This window comes from Nicotiana tabacum, chromosome 15, assembly GCF_000715075.1.
Source record: "Nicotiana tabacum cultivar K326 chromosome 15, ASM71507v2, whole genome shotgun sequence".
Taxonomy (NCBI): Eukaryota; Viridiplantae; Streptophyta; class Magnoliopsida; order Solanales; family Solanaceae; genus Nicotiana; species Nicotiana tabacum.
Window position 1 is genome coordinate 89,525,260 of NC_134094.1, and position 19,863 is coordinate 89,545,122.

Sequence of the window (19,863 nt, forward strand, 5' to 3'; positions counted from 1 at the left end):
ATAGCAGTTCATAGCAGTGTAGAGCATATAAATAAGAAAAATAACTCAGAAATAAAAATGCTCAGTTTTTCATAGTTTTCCGAAAATAGTTTCATTTTTCAAGAATATTAGTGAAAATTCAAATCCTTTACCGAAATCGTCGTAAAATATGATATAGCAACTTTCAAGTCTTTTTATCCCTTTTTGCTACTCCGCTTACCAAAAACCTGTAATTCAACTTTTTTTCGTTAGAACTTTGGTATTAAATAGCAACTTTTGGATGCAAAACTATTGTAAAAAGGTAGCATCAAGTGGTATAAATTATCACTTATCACTTTGCAAGCTAGTCCTATCTTTTTGTTATTAGTTCCTTTATTTTTATTTTAGTCCTCTTCCACTTTTCAGTATATTATCTATGTACCCTTCAATTGGGAAGATTATGAATAAGAATAGATATATTTTTGCTGTTTAGTTCTTCTTTTTTCTACATTTTCTGTACTTTCGTGCCTTCAATCCTTTGATTGTGCATCATTGCAGGGCCCTAGTTTGCGATTGCACAATCCTATGTCTAAGCTCAATTCCTCCAGCCCTCGACTAATGCTACGACGAACTATAAGTTGCAATCGCACATCCTCATAATCTTTCTTTCAATTATTCAAATGCCAATTGAGGAGGTATAAGCTAAACAAGCATCATTGGTAATCCAAAAGATACTAAAGACACAGGTCAATGTGGTAGCTGAAGGAGGTACACTACAAGATCTAAAACAATGTGAGGTCTTCTCTATAAGGAAGATGTACATCAGCATGAGAGGGGTATTTCAAAAAAATGGAATGGAGAAGGCTTGTGTGTAATAATAAAGGGATGCCCAAATGCACTTTTGTTCTCTTTCTAGCATTGCATAGGAAGCTATCTACTAAAAATAGTCTAGTTAAGTGGGGAGTAATCATTGACAAAACTTGTCCTATGTGCAACATAGAAGAAGAAAGTATATCACATCTATTCTTTGAATGTAATATGTCTGCAAAGATCTGGAATAGAGTACTAAAGTGGCAAGGAAATCAGAGGGTGGCAGGACAATGGCAAGAAGAAATCAGATGGGCTGTGGCAAATGCGAGAGGAAAGTCTGTTGCAACTGAAGTATATCGAATGTCTCTAGCAGGGTTCATATATCATATATGGGAGGAAAGAAATTATATATGCTTCCAACACATGTAGCGAGACAGTGATATAATCACATGGGAATTGATCCAAGAAATCTTTCAGAGGGGAAGTATGATACCAAGGTTGGCAAGGAGGCTCAATCAGTTGAATTTCTATCCCTAGAACTTATATATGTAACAAGCAAAAGCGGTTAAGTGAGGAAAAGAAAAGTGCAAGTTGTCTGCAGATGTTAGTTAGCTAAACTCTGGGACCTGTTTGTTCAAAGTTAGCCCATCTTATGTTTTTTTTTATACCTTAAGCTGTACATATTTACATTTTGGTTAATAAAATCCTTATTTTCCAAAAAAAAATTATTCAAATGCTTATAACTTATTGCGGATTTTTCCTTTCTAACTTAGGCAGAATAAAAGACCTAAGTACACAAGACTTTTTAGAAAGCAAATTTAATCGAACCATAACAATACAAGTGAAAATTTTCACTTCTATATTCTTGAAACAGATTGTCCTCAAAGTTTAAGATTACAATTCGGCCTTCTTGAAAGTGCATATGAATAGGGCGTACGCTTACCGAAAAGCCCAATCCCTTTTAAAGAGCCATAAGTTCTGTACTAATTACAATGGGCCCAAGCCCATTAGTGGCTGACCTAGTAAAAGCCTGGATATAAAATATATCTTCTCCTAAACCCTAACCCAGAGAGAAAGAGAGAGGACCTCAGCGTAAAATTTGAGAGTTTCATTGTCAGCTTGGCGGCCACCACTGAGTTCGACCGAAAATGAAGGTAGCTGAACAAGCCTATAATTTATTTATCACATTATTCATTTCGTTCAACATGAATTGATTTGTTCTTTTGTTTTGCAGTTCAACATTGCAAATCCGACAACTGGATGCCAGAAGAAGCTCGAGATCGACGATGACCAGAAACTGTAAGTCATATTTATAAGTTTAGAAATTCTACAGAACTTGTACTACTTTTTATTTTGTATTTGCATTATATGTCACGAGATTAGTTTAAATGGAGTAATGTCGTCAGTGAGAATTCATATAACCGATCCTAACTTGTTAGACACTAGTAGTTGTTGCTGTTGTCAGATTTTCTTTGCTTGCGCACTTTAACATACTTTGGTTTTATACATGTGAAATTGTGAATTTTTAAACTCAAATTGTTTTCGGCTATTAATGAAAAGTCTACAATTGTCGAACTGTGCGGTAGAGTGAATAATTTGGGAGCTCTGGACTTGAGGATTTATTTGTTTAGGTTACCTGCTTTGAAAAAAATTACATGCGGAATGCAGTTTTGATCTCTTACCTCATAGTGGTTATTTGGTTGAATGTCTTCTACATTTCTACTTATTTGCTTGCTATCTCTCAGTTGTTTCTAATAGTAATATTTATGATATTGATTTCTGAGAACTATGAGAGGTGAAAATGAGATTTCATATTTATAGGATGTGTTCCTTTTAATGTACTTTCTATCTGAGATGTTTAAACATGGGCAATTAATAATTTTTACGCCAATTGTTTTTAATCACATATGATAATCGAACTAATAAAATTGGATAAATTAATTTAATGACACTTGAGTTTTTTTTTTTTGGGTAACAAATATGTGTCCAATTTAAAGTTGAACATGTCCAGATATCTTGAGTTGATACACATAACCAAATGTTCAATAAGAATTTAAACAATGCAGTAATTATAATTCATTCTGTTTTAATCCAGTTACTTGTCTGTGGAACAAAAAATCCCTTACTGCTATCTTCTATCTTTGCTTCTGTTTGGAATAACGACCATTGATAGAAACTAATGCTTTAGGTTTGCATGCTGGTGTTTGGTTAATTGGTTCGTAAGTTTCCCTTCCTAGGCCCGTCATTAGATATCTAGCAATTCCACAAAGATCTTTATATGTGCATACAATGTTGTAGTGAGAAAATTTTGGACGTGTATCTTTTTATTGATGAAAATAAGATTACATTTGGTTAATACTTTACTTGATTACATGATGCTTTTGAATGTTGCATGGTGATGTATATATGCTGGTTGATTTACGTGGAGGTCCTAATATTTCATTATTGTTAAGTGACATGTAAGAGTGCATCTGTAAGTACTGTTGGTTAATGATGCTTGATTCTTGCTGTGCAGCCGGGCTTTCTTTGACAAAAGGATCTCCCAGGAGGTTGCTGGAGATGCTTTGGGAGACGTAGGTTTCTGTTTACTTGTGGTTTTCGTGTTGTAACCTTTCCATCTAGTCAACTTTCTTTTAACAATGTTATGCGTAACAATTGACAGGAGTTCAAGGGATATGTTTTTAAGATTATGGGAGGATGTGACAAGCAAGGTTTCCCAATGAAGCAGGGAGTGTTAACTCCGGGCCGAGTTCGTCTTCTGCTGTATAGAGGTATGTGTAAAGTTGCAAGAAGGTGCTTAATGGCGCATGTGTATTGTATATATTTGTTGTGTGTAGCTGATGTTGTAAGTGTCAAATTATGTTCAATTAAACAGGTACTCCTTGTTTCCGGGGCTATGGTAGGCGAAATGGGGAGCGCAGAAGGAAGTCTGTCCGTGGATGCATTGTTAGTCCTGATCTTTCTGTTCTGAATTTAGTTATTGTGAAAAAGGGTGAGAATGATCTGCCTGGACTGACAGACACTGAGAAACCAAGGATGAGAGGACCCAAAAGGGCTTCCAAGATTAGGAAGCTCTTCAACCTTTCCAAGGAAGATGACGTCAGGAAGTACGTCAATACCTACCGTCGAAATTTCACGACCAAAAATGGTTAGTTTTCTACTGATAAATCTACTTGCATTTTTTTTTGTGCTGATCAGAGTTGGTCAATGTTGGAAGTTAATATGCTCTTCAACCTTTGCTTTGAATGTTAATTATGGTGCTTTATGGTGACAGGGAAAAAGGCTAGCAAGGCTCCTAAGATCCAGAGGCTGGTAACACCATTGACTCTCCAAAGGAAGAGAGCAAGAATTGCAGACAAGAAGAAGAGAATTGCCAAGGCTAAGTCAGAAGCAGCTGAGTACCAGAAGCTTTTAGCTACTAGGTTGAAGGAGCAAAGAGAAAGGCGCAGTGAGAGTCTGGCTAAGAAGAGGTCTAGACTGTCTGCAGCTTCTAAGCCATCTATTGCTGCTTAAGATCATTGGGAAGCTATCTGTGATATCTGGGTCTGGTCTTTTCTGGTTATTGCTGGATGTGGCTTTTGGTAGCTTTTAATGTTCAGAGATGATGAGTTAAGTTAGTGTATCGTTTACTATTTGATCTTTTAGATCAAAGATTTTGGTTATTTAGTACTGCTGAATGAAATCCTCCCAACTTTTATTATTTTGTTCTTGCTCTGGATAATAGTTTGGGTTTTAACATGTTATAATGATAACTTTTATTTCACAAATCATTTTTATCTGCATTACCTCTTTGAACTTTAATTCCTCAAGTAATTATTTCCCTAAATTATACAATATGGCAACCAAATCTTTTAATATTTGCGTCTTTCTTTTGCAGAGATTAGGTTTCCACATACCAAAACATATTAACTACACATGAATGACACATTGAGTGGAGATCCAGCCCATTTTGCATTTGCATACCCGGTATTTAGTATCTTGATATTTGTATAAATGTCTATACAAGAGCAAATTATACAATAAGGTATGTGGAGTTACAGATGAAGTATGCAATTGCCTTAGCAGCCTTGGTTTTGACCAGCATTATCACATATATCATAAATTGAACAAGTAAAAAATTTAAAAGAAGATTTACCAAACATGATTTTCTTAAACATTCGGTTTTTCATATTGGACCCAATGTACTTTATAGCTTATGCATTGTGTAAGGATTTTGAAAGCTCTAGGTATAATAAGCAATTGAACTCGGTTTTGAGGAAGGGAGATTTCCCCCTGAAGTTTTTACAAAGAATGATTTGCGTTTGCCTTGCATCGAGAAATAGAGCCTTTGTACGAAGGACTTCCGTCTAAATAACAATTCATGACATGGTTCTACTAGCTTTCATTTATTTAGTGCAACACATTCATTAATCAAGTTGCGCCTTGTTGACAAGACTAAAGCTTACAAGCTACACAAACGCATTTCAACTTCTTGCCCTTGAGTCGTAGTCAATGCCACGAGTAAATTTAATCACGTCTCTTCTAGACCACTGCTTATTTTTCTATATAAATATTTTAATAAGTCACTATAATATTTACAGGATTGGTTAATTCTTCAGGCTTTCATTATCTTTCTGTTCTTTTACGAACATTATCTATATTTAGACTATTAACTCCAAACTATAAATACAAATGAAGAAAGGTGTTGCACGACATTGTTTCCCATGTGTTTTGTAAGAATGTGTACTTTATCCTGATTAATGGATAACAACATGGCTTATTCAAAATTAAAAAGGGATGTCCAACAAGAAGATCCACTTTCCTGATTTCATTTATTATTAGTACTACAGAAGTCTTGTTTAGAGAATTTATTGCGAGAGAAAAGTAGGTATAAAGCCATGCTTTGCTAATAGAAGAGCATCATTCCAATAAAGCTCATATTTCGTTCACTCAAAGCCGGCTCAAAGTAAATTAATTAATTAAAAAGTTAAATTCATACATATGACACTGGGAGCAAGAGTAGTTATCAAAGTCGTTTACAACAGAAGAAATCAAAAGAGGAGGCAAAAGTAGTTGGCTTTATGTGGACAACATTGTATGAACTTGTCTTACTCAAGATAATCTTAGCAGAAGAAGTATACCGACTATGAATAGATGTTATATGTGTCAGATGGTATCAGAGAGTGTGAGGCATCTTTTTTTGCACTGTTCAGTAGTAACTGATATTTGGAGTATGTTTTTATCAGTTTTTGAACTTGCCTGGGTTATGCCAAACAATATCAAGGAAGCTTATGAGAATTGGTGTTCTTGGAGAGTTGGGAAATCCATCAAAAAGACTTGGTCAATGGTACCTAGTGCTATTTTTTTGGAGTATTTGGAATGAAAGGAACCGTAGATGTTTTGATGGGATTTCAACTCCCAACCACACTCTTAAAGCCACTTGTTTAATTAACTTATTTAGTTGGTTCAATCAGGCCCCTGTAACTAGTGTTGAACGATTTCTGGATTTTGTCTGCTCCTTAGTTGTCCTGTAAGTTTTCTGCATATGAGCAGATAATACCTTTATGTTGTAATTTTTGCTATGCATCTTCTTGATGTCATTTAATGAAATTCCCTTACTTCATCCAAAAAAAAAAAATCAAAATCAAAAGAGAAATTTTCCATCCATATATTTTAGATATCCAATTTTTTACGGAGTGAAAATAAATATATATTATCGTGAGATGCTCAATAAGGTAAGAAAATACATATTTTTATAGATTGATAAAGACAACCAAGGGCCCAAAGGAATTGTATACGACAATTGCTACTCCAAAAAGCTTAACATTGTCTTTCATCCTCTAAATTTTTTCCGTCTTTGCTACACTCTAAGATAGAGCGAATCACGCTCTTTTATGTGTATGATAAATTATTTTAGCGCTTCACATAAGGAATTTTACTTTAATGGATTGGATAGTTTCATCTTTAAACATTGAGAATATTGTCGGGATCTCCATCAATATTTTCCAAAGTGAAAATGGGTATACATGTCGTTAAAATTGATAAATGTTTGGATAACTAATTATTCAAACCATAAAATGGGTGTAATCTAATGTTCAAAAATATAATTTTGATAATCTTTACATGCCGCATTCAGACCTTTTAGATCACCGAGCACAAGTGTTTTTCTTTTTATAAATATTTGAATGCTCATGATCCATACACATGTTTGATATAATTCTAAACAATGATTTCTCATTTATTTACATTGCATACATTTTCATTTTCAAAACGATATTTTAGAAATTCATGCAAATACTAGAAAGGTTTTAGTACTTGTACATCTTTTATAACTCATTTAACAATTTGAATTTAGAATTGAACGTGATATTTTCTCAAATGTTATTTAAAAGACTATTACTATATTTTGGTAGTTTATTTCACTATTACCAATATTATTTTCCAAGTCATCATCAAAAGCATTAGGTTAAACTACTACGCCAATTGAATCTCACATCATATCAAGTTTCCCCTTCTATTCACCCCGCTAAGAGAGGCGGCTCGGCACTCAACATGTAATTTTCATATTCGTTAAAATTGCTCACACAGAGGATTAGCTGCATGAAAAATTCAAATTTTCATATCTGAACTCACATGAACATGTTTGCTGGCCTCAAAAATGGATAAATCAGGATGAAACAAAAAGAAGACAAAATTGAACTAGCAAAACACGGTATTGTAATGTTGAGGAGGAGGCTACAGGATATTCTTTCATTAATTTACAGCATAATTTTCTGGCAATTGAAAGCCATAACCATTACTTACAATAGGAACCAGCATCAAGGATTCGCCTTCGTCCAGGAATCAGGACAGACATGTAACATAGTGATAGGAGCAAAAGATTGGTGCTTTAGGTACTGAACAACCACCGAGTCCAAGATTAACTGTTCTGTGTCGAAAGCCATGTTGAGAAGACACCATTGAAGTCAACAAACCATTGCTACACAGGGGCTTGAGACAGCAATCTCTCAAAACAGAATTTGGTGATAAAAATTTCGAATCGTGGAAAACACCAACTTCTCGTGGCATGTAATTGGAGTAGCAGCAGCTATAAAAGCTCTCTCTATATGCCTCAAGGTTGGGGTGGCAGCAACTGGCACGCCCAGAATCAGTAACAACCTACAAAACACAAAAAGATGCTACAGAAATTCATCCTATGTATTAACAATTATTTTTGAGAGAGAAAGAGACAACAACAACGACCCAGTAAAATCCCACAAGCGGGGTCTGGGAAGGGTAGAGTGTACGTAGAGAGGCTGTTTCCGAAAGACCCTCGGCTCAAGAAGACGAAAAATACGAGAAGAGAAAGGAAGGGACAATATATTAGTACCATCATACTTGAGAGAGAAAGAGAGTGACTAGAAAAATGATTGGTATAAGCAACCTGTTACACTACTTATAAAAATAATCATCATTATACTAAGAAGCAACCTACTACACTACGTCAGTCTCAAAGTTACTTGACCCGTGTCTCTTTTTCATTCTTCCTCGTTTACTCACTTCTCCCCAATAACAAAACTAATACAATCTCACACCATCGCTATTAAAACTTCTGTCTAAATTAATCTCCATGCTTGATGAACTAGGTCATCCCTTGAGCCCAGGGTCTATCGGAAATAACTTCTCTACCTTCCCGGAGTAGGGGAAAGGTCGGCGTACACACTACCCTCTCCACTCCCCAGACTCCACTTGTGGGATTCCACTGGGATTGTTATTGTTATTGATAAACTAGGTCATCCATCTAGTATAGCAGTGTAAACTACTCCGAATATGTACTTGCTTGTTCTAAGCTACAACTATAGTTTTGGAGGTGCTCCCTCAAGATTGTCAGTCTACTGACCAACGAGTTACAATAAGGAAACACTTGGATCAAAATTTGAAAGTCGGAGGAATTAAAATCCAGATGTCTAAAAATAGAAATGCTTAACTGGACAGGAAACTAGTTCAGGAAACCATAAACTAGATGCCCCTTTCCTCCCCAAAGAAATCAATAAAATCAAAATGAATTTACTATTTAATTTGGCCAACCTCACTCCAAAAGCACAAATAAATGATATTTGGTCTTACCCATATTAGCTGAATAGCCACATGTGCAAGTACTGCTTGCCACCGGTTCTATTCTTTTTTTTGATGAAGTTGTTTCATTAACAAAAGGCATCTAGGAGATGCAACGTTACAAGGAAATTGGAATGCATAAATACTACTACATGTTAGTCCCTCTACATCTTGTCATTCTAAGACAAAGGAGCTAACAAAATCCATTAATTGGTCAGTACTGATTACATTAGCTAACTTAGTCCAGCAAAAAAGATTGAGTAAGCATTTAGCTTTGAGAAAGTGATTTGGAGTTGAGATTCCATCAAAACATCTGCAATTCCTCTCATTCCATAAACACCAAAAAATAGCAGCAGAGATCATCAACCAGATCTTTTTGATGGTCTTATCAACTCTCCATAAACTCCAGCTCATGTGTGCATCTCTCAAATTCTGTGGCATGACCCACTTCAAACCAGAAAGACAGTTGAACATGTTCCAGAGGTCGGTGGCCACTGGGCAGTGCAAAAATAGGTGGTTGACAGTTTCCTCATTCTCCCTACAGAGGTAGCATCTGTTGACCAACTGAAAACCTCTTCTGTTTAGGTTGTTTTGTGTTAAACATGCCTCATTGAGCGCAATCCAGTTATGACAAATGACTTTAATAGGTAACTTAGTCTTCCATATTAACTTCCAGGGCCATGCATCTAACACTTGATTCTAAGTACCAAACTGTCTGTAACATTCTTTCACTGTGAAGGTGCCAATTCTCCCCCAACATATGGTGTCGGGTTGGTTCACATCCATATTGAACCCTTCCACTTTTGCTAGCATATCCATCAGGCTATCCACTTCCCAAGCACTGGCCTTCTAAGATGAGCATCCCAACTACTGCCATTTCTGTTATGTGCTATGGAGGAATTTTTGTCTAGAGCAATCTAGTATAAGCTAGGATACTCATCCATGAGTGCTGTATAGTTTAGCCATTTGTCTTTCCAGAATCTGATGTGAGCCCTATTACCTGGTTTGAAAGAGATATTTTGAAAGAATTCATCCCCCAGTTTACTAATGTACTTCCAAGGACCCACTCCATATGATGCATTAGAACTATTAGAACTCCAGTTGTCTCTTTTCCCATGCTTGGCATTGATCACCTGCTTCCAAAGGCTTGACTCTCCTGTTCCATACCTCCAAAGCCATTTCATTAGCAGACATTTGTTGTGGACAGCTAGATCTCTGACTCCCAGACCTCCATTTAGTTTTGGCCGTGTGACTTTGCCCCACTTTATTAGGTGGTACTTTTGAGTGTTGCTATTGCCCTCCCAGAGAAAGTCTCTCCTGATTTTGTCCAATTGCTTTAGCACCTTCTTGGGAATAGAAAACAGTGACATGTAGTATGTTGGAATACTATCTAGTACACTATTGATGAGAGTTAATCTGCCCCCCATAGAAAGATATTGAAGTTGCCAAGAAGTTGATTTCCTCTCGAATTTTTCAATAACACCATTCCATACCTCACAATTTTTGAATTTGGCTCCAATGGAAGACCCAAGTATGTGGTAGGTAGTGACCCAATACTGCAGCCCATGATACCTGAGAGCTCCTCTATGTTGGGCACATGATTGACAAGATAAATTGTACTCTTCAATACATTGACATGTAACCCTAATAGAGCTTCGAAGAGGAGAAGTGTTAGATTCAGGTACATAACTTGAGATTTCTCGGCCTCACAGAAAATCAAAGTGTCATCAGCATACAACAGGTGAGAGATAGTGATTGAGCTCCCAATATCTGAGCCTATTCTGAATCCCTGAATCCACTGTAATTCTCTGGCCTTCTCCAACATCTTGCTTAGCCCCTCCATGGCTAGAATGAACAAGAATGGGGAGAGTGGATCTCCTTGTCTAATCCCTTTCTGGGGTGAGAAGAAGCCTGCTGGTTCTCTGTTGACAAGCACCGAGTACTAGACTGTTGAAATGCTGAATTTGATCCTCCACCTTATCCATTTATCTCCAAATCCCATCTTCCTCAGTATAGAGATGAGATAAGCCCAGTTCAACTGGTCAAAAGCCTTTTCTATATCAAGCTTGCACATAATACCCGGATGTCCAGTTTTAATCCTCCAATCTAGAGCCTCATTGGCTACGAGAGTTGCATCAGTTATTTGTCTGTGTTTGATAAATGCATTCTGGTGACTAGAGACTAGCTTGCCAATGACCTTCTTCAACCTTTCTGCTAACAACTTGGCCACAATCTTATAAACACTGCCAATAAGACTTATTGGCCTGTAATCTTTAAGCTCTATTACCCCTTTCTTTTCAGGGATAAAGGCAATGAAAGAAGCATTGCCACCGATTCTATTCACTGCCAGCAGTACGGTTTCCTGAATCACAGATGAGCTCCAACAGTTTTCCCCCAACCTGGAACAAACAATATCACTGAACAAGTTTATCCTGATCCAAACCACCGAGGTCCAAACTGAAGACCACTATACATTAAACTGATTCAGCTGTGACCCAAAGACAGCTGCAGCGCAGGTCTTGAACATATTGAAAATTCAACTTGGAAAATGAGCATAAAATGATATTCATAGAACAATCAAACATCTTGTACAGATGCAATATAACACACTTTTGTTGCCATTATATAGACTGCATATAGAAAGGCTTCTGGAAACCAGGCACAATGCAGACAAAAACAACAACAACAACAACCAAGTATAATCCCACTAGTGGGGTCTGGGGAGGGTAGTGTGTGCGCAGACCTTACCCCTACCCTGGGGTAGAAAGGCTGTTTCCGATAGACCCTCGGCATCCTTCCCTCCAAGAACTCCCCACCTTGCTCTTGGGGTGACTCGAACTCACAACCTCTTGGTTGGAAATGGAGGTTGGAAGTAGAACTCACAATGCAGACAAAAAGGACGACCAAAATCCAAAATGCCCTGGAAAACCTTAAAGGGTGGTTCCTTTTTTCCCCTTGATCTCTTAAAAGGTTATCTAAAGTAATAATTATACAAATTAACAGATGTATTGCTTACTCGTCCAGGATGTTCCTTAGATGATATCATCATCCCCCCCCCCCCCCAAAAGGGTGCTTGTTCCTTCCTCATCGTAACTATCTTCTTCTGAATTAATTTTCACGCTATTGAAACCACCAAAAGTCTCTACCTTCACTAGGTAGGGGTAAGATCTGCATACACACTACCATCCTCAGACCCAACCTGTGGGAATATACTGAGTTTGTTGTTGTTGGAACCACCAAAACATTTCCACAACAAATGCAACCGCGTCCACTCCCCTCACTTTGGATATACTCTTGTTTCTTGGGTTTTTTTGGGGGTGGGGGGAGGGAGGGAGATGGTAGGGGGAGAGAGGGAACATCTAATCAAACTTAAATAAAGTTTTCCTAATCAAGACTTCAAACTTTAATCACGTTAACACATTTTAATGAAGAGGTAGAGTAAGTTTTTTTTTTCCCCTTCCAATTTCATCCTTTCTTTGTTTGTCGGATCATCATCTGATTTAAAATACTTTGGTCCTTCTCCATCCTTCATGTTAAGCACTAGTATCTTCACGTTATCATAGAAAATAGTGCAGAAGAATAGCCGTTATATCCTAATGGTTGGAGATGCATACATGAATACGCACAAGAAGAATTTTCATAATGGAAATCAATTACTTCCCTATAATTCATGAAGAATTTAGCAGCTGTAAATTTAATAATATGACTATCATTTCACCTCATGTCCAAATACTACTGTAGAAACAGGTGCTTGAGAAGTACCACTGACCGAGAATGTTCCAAGATCTGCTGTGCTGCCTCGGTCTACCAAAGCAGATTCTTCATTTCGGTTTTCATGCTGGGTGGTAACATTAACACCTCGATTTGGAATGCTTCGCTCTACATTTCTGTCAATTGTCTCACTCCACTCTGCATTTATTTCTCTAGACTTGATGAGCTCTGTACTTCTTTCTCTAGTCTGACGCCCTTGTGCATTTCTGTCTCTAATCTCACTCCAGTCTGCATTTCTGTCTCTAATCTTCACACCAGGACAGATTGGATGGACGTATTTTGCCGTGCTTGAGTGGAGACAGATGGTTTGTTGCTGATTGATGGTGGAGGACATACGAGACAAATTAACACATTCAGTGCTGTTCAACAGTCTACCAACAGAAAAACGAAAAATGAATAAGCATCTATATAGCTACAAAAGGAAACAATGGGTGTAGTTCATTGAGTTACCTCAGGTTCAACATAACCAGCACTGCTTGCTGCATCCAGAACAACATCTATACCCACACGAGCATTACTTCATGTTGCATTTACAATTTGTTTGCGCCTTTGCGGCTATAATACACAAAAGTGACGAAATGACCCAGAGCATACTGAAGCAAGTCAGGCAAATAACGTTCAAACATTGCGTACTGTTGGGAAAATAGTCGATAAATAAGAGAACAGTAAGCTGCTCTGAGCATCAAAAGCATCTAAAACAGCTCTGAAAACAAATGCAGCAGCAGCAAATAAGGCTGTCTTTTCCTGGCTTGATCTTGGGGACACTCAAGAAGCTGAAATGCCAACTCAACCACCTGATGAATAATGTCTGAAGGGCGCAAGCACATTCCGTTATCCCCTTAACGGTCATTTTTCAGAAGTTAAAAGCTTCAGTGAGTCAACAACTGAAACAATAAGAATCACAAGAACATCTAGAATGTGTCACACAAATATTAGGACATGATAACAGCAAGGACAAACACCGCCAAACTATTAAATCAAAAAGTAAAAGCAAGAGAGTACACGCAGCCACCTGAATTGAATCTATAGTGAATAAGCATGAGGGAAGAACGAAAAAAGTCTGCGGCGAAAGTACTGATCAGCTTCTGCATATCAGGCAAAATAAGAGAAATCATTGAACCCTCTTTATGTTTAGAACTTTGCTGCAATAGCACAAGACACATCTACCCCCTTTTCGTTCAGCACGGGTCCAAGTACTCTCCCAAAATAACAAGACATTGTATGCAGAACTTCTCTTTCAAGAAGGAAGTTTGAGACCACCAGAATAAACACATTGAAGAGCAACACTTACAGCATGAGTAAGAGTAAGTTAATGATAAACAAAAGAGAAATGTAAAAAGCAGTAGCAAAATTCTAATATCCGTATCAAAGAGAACATTCCAATGACGCAGAACTCATTATTCCTGTAAAGATGAAATACGAGAGCAGAAGAGGTGAAACAGAAGTAAAGACAAAAAAAATTGTCAAAAACAAATCACAATAATAATAATAATAATAATAATAATAATAATAATAATAATAATAATAATAATAATAATAATAGAGAAGGAAGCTTAACCGAATATGAGTTTTAGGTTCTTGAAGGAGGTAATGATTCTCTTTAGGCAGTAGGTTTCCCAATAACATGTTCCAGGATTGAATGCTAAGTTGTTCAGTACACGACAAATAAAAGATATATATTTTCATCTTGACTGAATGAAATAAAAAAATTAGTCAGGGAAAATAGGTAATTGAGTCTTGTACTTCTGCAACAAGAAAAAAATGTAAGTACACCAATAGAGGGAGCTGCATCATGGGTAAACGCAAGAGGATATTCGGTTATAGATCTAATACGAAATGCATCTGGAGTTCCACTAACTACATTTGCACTTTGTCTCACGTAAATGGTCTATGAAGACATACTTTCAAATAGAGTCAGTGGCATCCTCTCTGCAAAACTGATCTGGAACGAAAGGAAAAGGGAGGGAAGTGGGAGGAGTGCTTCTCCAAATAACCAAACTAGTGCTAACATGATTGAGAACGAAGATACAATTAATGTGAATCTTTAAGGAGAAAACTCAGCAGAAATAAAGAATTCATTTATTTCTAACAGAAAAAGCTAGTTTCTTATTCATTTATCACAAGTTTCAGTTGAAATCCCGCAATCTCTTCTTCAGCACATCCATTGATTTCTTACGAGCACTCTGCTTTGTATTTCTACTTGCAAGACTACCAAAGAGTCCATCAGCTGAGTCCTTATACTTGTCGCAGATAGTGGCAACCTTTTTATAATCTAGAGCATTGTAGTTCTTCTCCCGTATGACAGGATTCATAAAGTTCTCTGGTTGACTGCTTAGAAGGAGGTTTATCAATTGTCTAGCTTCTATCAAGCAACTTCGAAAGCTACCGTCCTTGTAAACTTCACTCAACCCAGTACTGTGAAACCTCTCATCGGCAAAGGACTCCAATGCTTTCAAATCATGGTTGATGCTCATTACTGCATTAGCATTGAATCTCTTTATCGAGTCACTGAGAAAAGTTCCCAGAATTGAATTGGAGATATGCTCAAGAGCTCCAATCCCAACTTTATACAAAGCATCAAGAGGTAAAATTTGTTGAGCAGTGGACAAGAGGGTGTCAAGATATATAACGACCTCATTCATGCATTCGTTGCCATGCTGCGGTGCATCTTCTGCTGTCCAATGGACATTTTCTGTGAGTGACATGAATTCATCCAATTTCGCATTTACTAAGCTTAGCAGTGCAATATAAGCAGCATCTCTTGAAGTTTTGAGGACAATCTTGGCTGTTAAACTGCCTTGAGGCCTTTCAACTGAACGGACTGGAATGCCACATTGTTGGGCTGCATGTTGAAGAAAAAAATCACAAGCCCTTTCTAAAACAGCTATATTTGCAGCAATTTGCATTGCCTGAGACACACCAGTAGTACCGCTGTAAATAGTCTCAAGTAGGACTTCATTCAGTACATCAATCAAGAGCTTATCCAAATACTTTTTGACAAAATCAAAAAAGTTCATTTGGCTCCCATATGACAAATAATTGACAGAATCTTTGATGAATGACTTAACGATGCGACAGCATTCAGGAACCATGGAAGAGAATGGAGCAATAAAAGGGAAAGCTGGCATTATATCAGAGGTTTGTAAATGGAACAATAGGACATTTGCCTGATAATCTGACTCCCTCTTCATTACCATCTGCTCAAATGTATCATTGGTGACTACAGCAGTTATTTGTTGCCTACAGTCTGCCAAGAGAAGCTCATGATATTTTTCTCTACTACTATTTAGAGTCCCAAGAATTGGGCTCACTTCATAGCCATACTGTCTGAGGGTAGCCCCAAGAAGAGTCACATAATCCTTGACCATGAGGAGATGGCTAGCAGTATCCATGTGGGAGAATTGTTGCTCCAAGAGTGATGTTACTTTACCCACAGCTGTTTCCCACATTGTCTCAACCTGATTTGGCAAGAGCAGCCCACCAGCAGTCCTTAATACCCGATCCTCGACAATGAAATAACCTGCAATCTGAGCCAAGAAGGTTTGATGAGATTCTAGGAATGGTTGTGACAAGGAAATCTGCAAATCTGAACTCAGCTGCAATAAGCGGTTCTTGTAGTAATATTCACGAAACTGTTCTTGGATCCCCAGACAACCATGAATGTGATATGCTCGATAAAGAGGCGTTAAGTCAAACTTTAAAACAGATTCTTCATCAATCTCTTCAACATCAAGGGTATAAGTGAAGTCTCCCAAACCCAAACAACTTTGTTCCTCTGCTTTTCTTTGACGGGCTAGCATATCCTCATCCCTCTGACGAGCAGATGCAGCATATCCTATTGCAGTTTGCCCAATATCCTTTCCTGTACTCCTTATGTGAACTAGCCATTCGTTAACTTCACTGGTTACTCTCTTCTCGATGTGAGATTTAATCAGTGGTATTCTCTTCTCTATCATAGTCCTGAGTGGCTTGACAGGAATGTGCTGCAAATAATTTTTCTCAATGAGATCAACAGCCTTCAGAGCAGGGTAAAACCGACCTTCAGAAATGTGATTGTTACACTTAGCACAAAGTTCCAACACTTGGACACAGTTGCCTGACATCTTAATCGCTTCTGTAACATTTTTTTTAATTGAATAAGATTCAAGAAACTCCTCAAGTTTTAAAAGAAGGGTACTCCCAACATCTTGCAGCTTCAGATTATCAGTTTGCAACTCAGCTTTTAACTCTTCTGCATCAACCAAGACTCCGCGCAGCTCATCCACCGCAACAATAAATTCCTCATAGTGAAGCTTACAGAGCTCCTCTATTTCAACTTCTTTCTTTTTGACGACATTCTTCAGCTGCTGTAGAAGGGCATCAGGCTTCCCGCTTTCAAAAGAAAGCCTGACCATAGGACCTAGATCTTCCCCATTATTGATCATAGTCACAAGAACAGAATCTTCTGCGGTGGCTGTGTCCCCATTTTCTGTGGCCGTTCTCCTCTTGGTTTTAGCACTCATGGTGGTACTATCTCGCCCTGCATATTTCAAATTCGAGAAACTTCAGTCAATGTGTGACTAAGTTCACATCCTACAATTATATGCTCATGTCAACACAACTACAGACTAGAATTTGAGTCATTCTGATTTCAATAACCACAGAAAGGTGTGTCCCAATAACACAACAAGAACAAAATCAAAATTCCACCAGATGAAGAAGCTTAAAGAACACATCATGCACAAAACAACGGGTACAAATTCACAGATCCACATTTTCTTATTTTCTGTGCAATCAAGTTGTTAAAAAAGCATTTTCAAAAAAAGGCAGTGAAATGGATAGTTAGCAAAGTGTTTAACATTGATGCAAATTAGATCATTTCAAACATTAAGTGAAGCAAGAAATACTTTTTTTTGTTAACTGATAAATCCCTGAGGCCCATTGTGTGTGACTCACAATTCGAAACTCAGTGGATAATGGGCACAGTTCAAACATGTGATGCGCGCCTAACCCAAAGATTAAGCAAAGCAAGAAATACTAAAAATACACAAAATCATCGCATCACAAAGAATAAGCTCAGGATACCTCAATTGGGTCCACATACGAAAATATCAGCCACTGTAAAAATTAAATTAAAACCATAGAAAGAAGAAACAAACAAACAAATAAAATAAGCAATCAACGTTATAAGCAAAAAAGCTTCTTTACTTTATTTCGACCCATTAAGCAAGCAAATATTAAATACACCAAAATCATCAAATTTCAAAGCATAAGCCAAAATCTGAACATAACACACAAATAAGCTGCAACGACATTGGCAACAAAAAATATAAAGTTTTAACTTTAACGCAAAAATTGAGTAAAAACACTAAACACAACCAAGATCGTCATCTCATAAAATGTGCAAAAAAGACCCAAATGGGTCTACATAGTAAACCTTACCCCTGATGGAAAATGAACACAAAATCAGCAGAGGAAAAAAAAAATGAAAGATGAAACAAGAATGAAGCTGAAACGAGATAAGGGATTTCACTACTTACCCAAAATTTGAAGAACAGTTCCAGAAAGTTCTGTTTTTGCCTTTCTCTTTTCTGATATAAATAAAGAATCTTGGGTAGATTTGCTACCTTGTGATTTCCTTCAGTGGCATTTCTTTCTGTTCGGCCTACGCAATGCTCTGTTTTCTCAGATGTTTTTTAGGTTTTGATTTAAGAATAATAAAAATAAATGAATTTTAGAATTACACTAATTATTTCTTACTATTATTTATATATATATATATATTCGTTATTCCTTTTTCTCTTTATTTGGATCAACAGGTGTACCCTGTATATCAGTGTCGTCAAACGGAACAGAGTTATTCTCCCTTTGAAGCAAAGCCAAAAACTCCCGGCACATGTTTAGGCGTGACTAGCAGTCCGGAATCAAAATGTGATTCTTTTGGACATAAACGATCGAAATATGTAGAAAAAAAATATACTGACAAAAATATGTATAACGTCCCTTTAAAGGGCGCTATACCTTAACGGCCGTTTGCCCGTTAAGGTATAGCGCCCTTTAAAAGGGCGTTATACTTGAATTTGAAAAGACGGGCAAGTATAGCACCGTTTATTAAGGCGCTATACATATTTTGTGTGCCCACAAATAATTCTTTTGGGCTTAACTAACATAACAATAATTCAACTAGGTATAGCGCCCTTATTTAAGGCGCTATACCTAAAACAATTGTACCCCGGACTGGTTTTTTGCCCTATTTAAGGAGGTTAAGAATTTTTTAAAAATCCATTCATAAATATTCTCAAGTCTTCTGAAATATTTTTTTGTTAAGTTATTTTGCATTTTGTCATAATATCTGAATAGCGAAAAGTAAGGGTTTTATTATATTAGGGGGGTGAGGTTATGGTGGCGAATAACTCAGTAACCTATAGTTTATCTCCACAGTGTCATGTTAAGTTGCCACTTACAATGGAGTAAGATAAATTGGTATCGTTGTTATGCAAACGTTCGGTGAACCTTAAAGTAACCGGAAGATATCCGTATTCTGTCACTCCGCAAGGGTTGATTGTTATGCTGAGTTTAACATCGAGGACGATGAAACTATGAGAGATTTTTTGAGGACTCCGGATGAATACTGAGAATTTCTTGTGATAAAAATGTTGGAAATATACGTCAAGGTTGAAGACGTTCGCAATAATGAGGTTGCGCAAAGCAGTGATATCCCTCAGTCATCGTGTGGTTATTTTGGAGCAGTTTTAGCCGAACAGGTTCCGGCTGAAAGAGTTTGGCATGATCTAAACTTATCTCCACGGGCAAATGAGGAGCGAGGAAATAATTTCTCTCCTAGTTTACATAATTCACAAGACGAGTGGTAAACTTTAATTTTCCTTTGTGTTACGATATTTATTTTTGCTATATTGAATTTATATTAACACTCATATATTCCACAGGGGATACCGGCCAGATATGAATTTTACAAGTTATGAACCAACGCCCAGTTGGAATATGCCTAGTTTTGGTGTGTTGGATCATGGTGGTCCATCTGGGAGTCATCACCAATAGTATAATATCCATCATGGGATGTCAACACATTACGATTTGTAAGTGAAGTGATATAGCTATATGTAAAGTATTTATCAATTTGAGTAACTCATTATTTTGTTGGTTGTGCAGTGAAAACGAGCATCTTGAAGGTCCTGTCCTTACTCAATTGCCCGAAGACAACATATTTAATCGGGATCTGGCAGATGCACAGAGTCAGGAAGAGAATAATGA

At 37.2% G+C, this 19,863-nt stretch overlaps 3 protein-coding genes across 4 annotated transcripts; 1 reads left to right on the forward strand and 2 right to left on the reverse strand.

Annotated features, from left to right (window-relative positions):
* Positions 1-1,785: 1,785 nt before the first annotated feature.
* On the forward strand, positions 1,786-4,535 carry LOC107778999 (small ribosomal subunit protein eS6-like). The gene is made up of 6 exons (XM_016599337.2): positions 1,786-1,922; positions 2,003-2,067; positions 3,284-3,341; positions 3,431-3,539; positions 3,644-3,916; positions 4,043-4,535. Exons 1-6 carry the CDS (start codon positions 1,917-1,919, stop codon positions 4,279-4,281), a joined length of 750 nt encoding a protein of 249 aa, XP_016454823.1. The 5' UTR covers positions 1,786-1,916; the 3' UTR covers positions 4,282-4,535.
* Positions 4,536-7,420: 2,885 nt separating this feature from the next.
* On the reverse strand, positions 7,421-14,443 carry LOC107778998 (uncharacterized). Of its 2 annotated transcripts, none has more exons than XM_016599335.2 (3): positions 13,063-14,443; positions 12,611-12,983; positions 7,421-7,905 (listed from the first exon to the last, which is right to left on the reverse strand). In XM_016599335.2, the coding sequence occupies exons 1-3, from the start codon at positions 13,107-13,109 to the stop codon at positions 7,591-7,593; spliced, it is 735 nt and encodes a 244-aa protein (XP_016454821.1). In that variant the 5' UTR covers positions 13,110-14,443; the 3' UTR covers positions 7,421-7,590. The 2 variants fall into 2 exon arrangements, with proteins under 2 accessions (XP_016454821.1, XP_016454822.1); XM_016599336.2 differs by having other exon boundaries at positions 7,421-11,240.
* Positions 14,444-14,593: 150 nt separating this feature from the next.
* On the reverse strand, positions 14,594-18,427 carry LOC107778997 (exocyst complex component SEC15A-like). Its single transcript, XM_016599334.2, has 2 exons — positions 18,132-18,427; positions 14,594-17,131 (listed from the first exon to the last, which is right to left on the reverse strand). Exon 2 carries the CDS (start codon positions 17,112-17,114, stop codon positions 14,739-14,741), a length of 2,376 nt encoding a protein of 791 aa, XP_016454820.1. The 5' UTR covers positions 17,115-17,131; positions 18,132-18,427; the 3' UTR covers positions 14,594-14,738.
* Between the last annotated feature and the right edge of the window lie 1,436 nt (positions 18,428-19,863).

Bases quoted from the DNA above. Each gene is read 5' to 3' on its own strand.
- LOC107778997 (XM_016599334.2), bottom strand. From the start codon at position 17,114: ATGAGTGCTAAAACCAAGAGGAGAACGGCCACAGAAAATGGGGACACA.
- LOC107778999 (XM_016599337.2), top strand. The intron at 3,342-3,430 runs GTAGGTTTCTGT...AACAATTGACAG, and splicing joins CTGGAGATGCTTTGGGAGAC to GAGTTCAAGGGATATGTTTT. The intron at 3,917-4,042 runs GTTAGTTTTCTA...TTATGGTGACAG, and splicing joins AAATTTCACGACCAAAAATG to GGAAAAAGGCTAGCAAGGCT.
- LOC107778998 (XM_016599335.2), bottom strand. From the start codon at position 13,109: ATGTTGTTCTGGATGCAGCAAGCAGTGCTGGTTATGTTGAACCTGAG. The intron at 12,984-13,062 runs GTAACTCAATGA...TTCTGTTGGTAG, and splicing joins CTGGTTATGTTGAACCTGAG to ACTGTTGAACAGCACTGAAT. The intron at 7,906-12,610 runs GTCAGTGGTACT...TGTGTTTTGTAG, and splicing joins CAGATCTTGGAACATTCTCG to GTTGTTACTGATTCTGGGCG.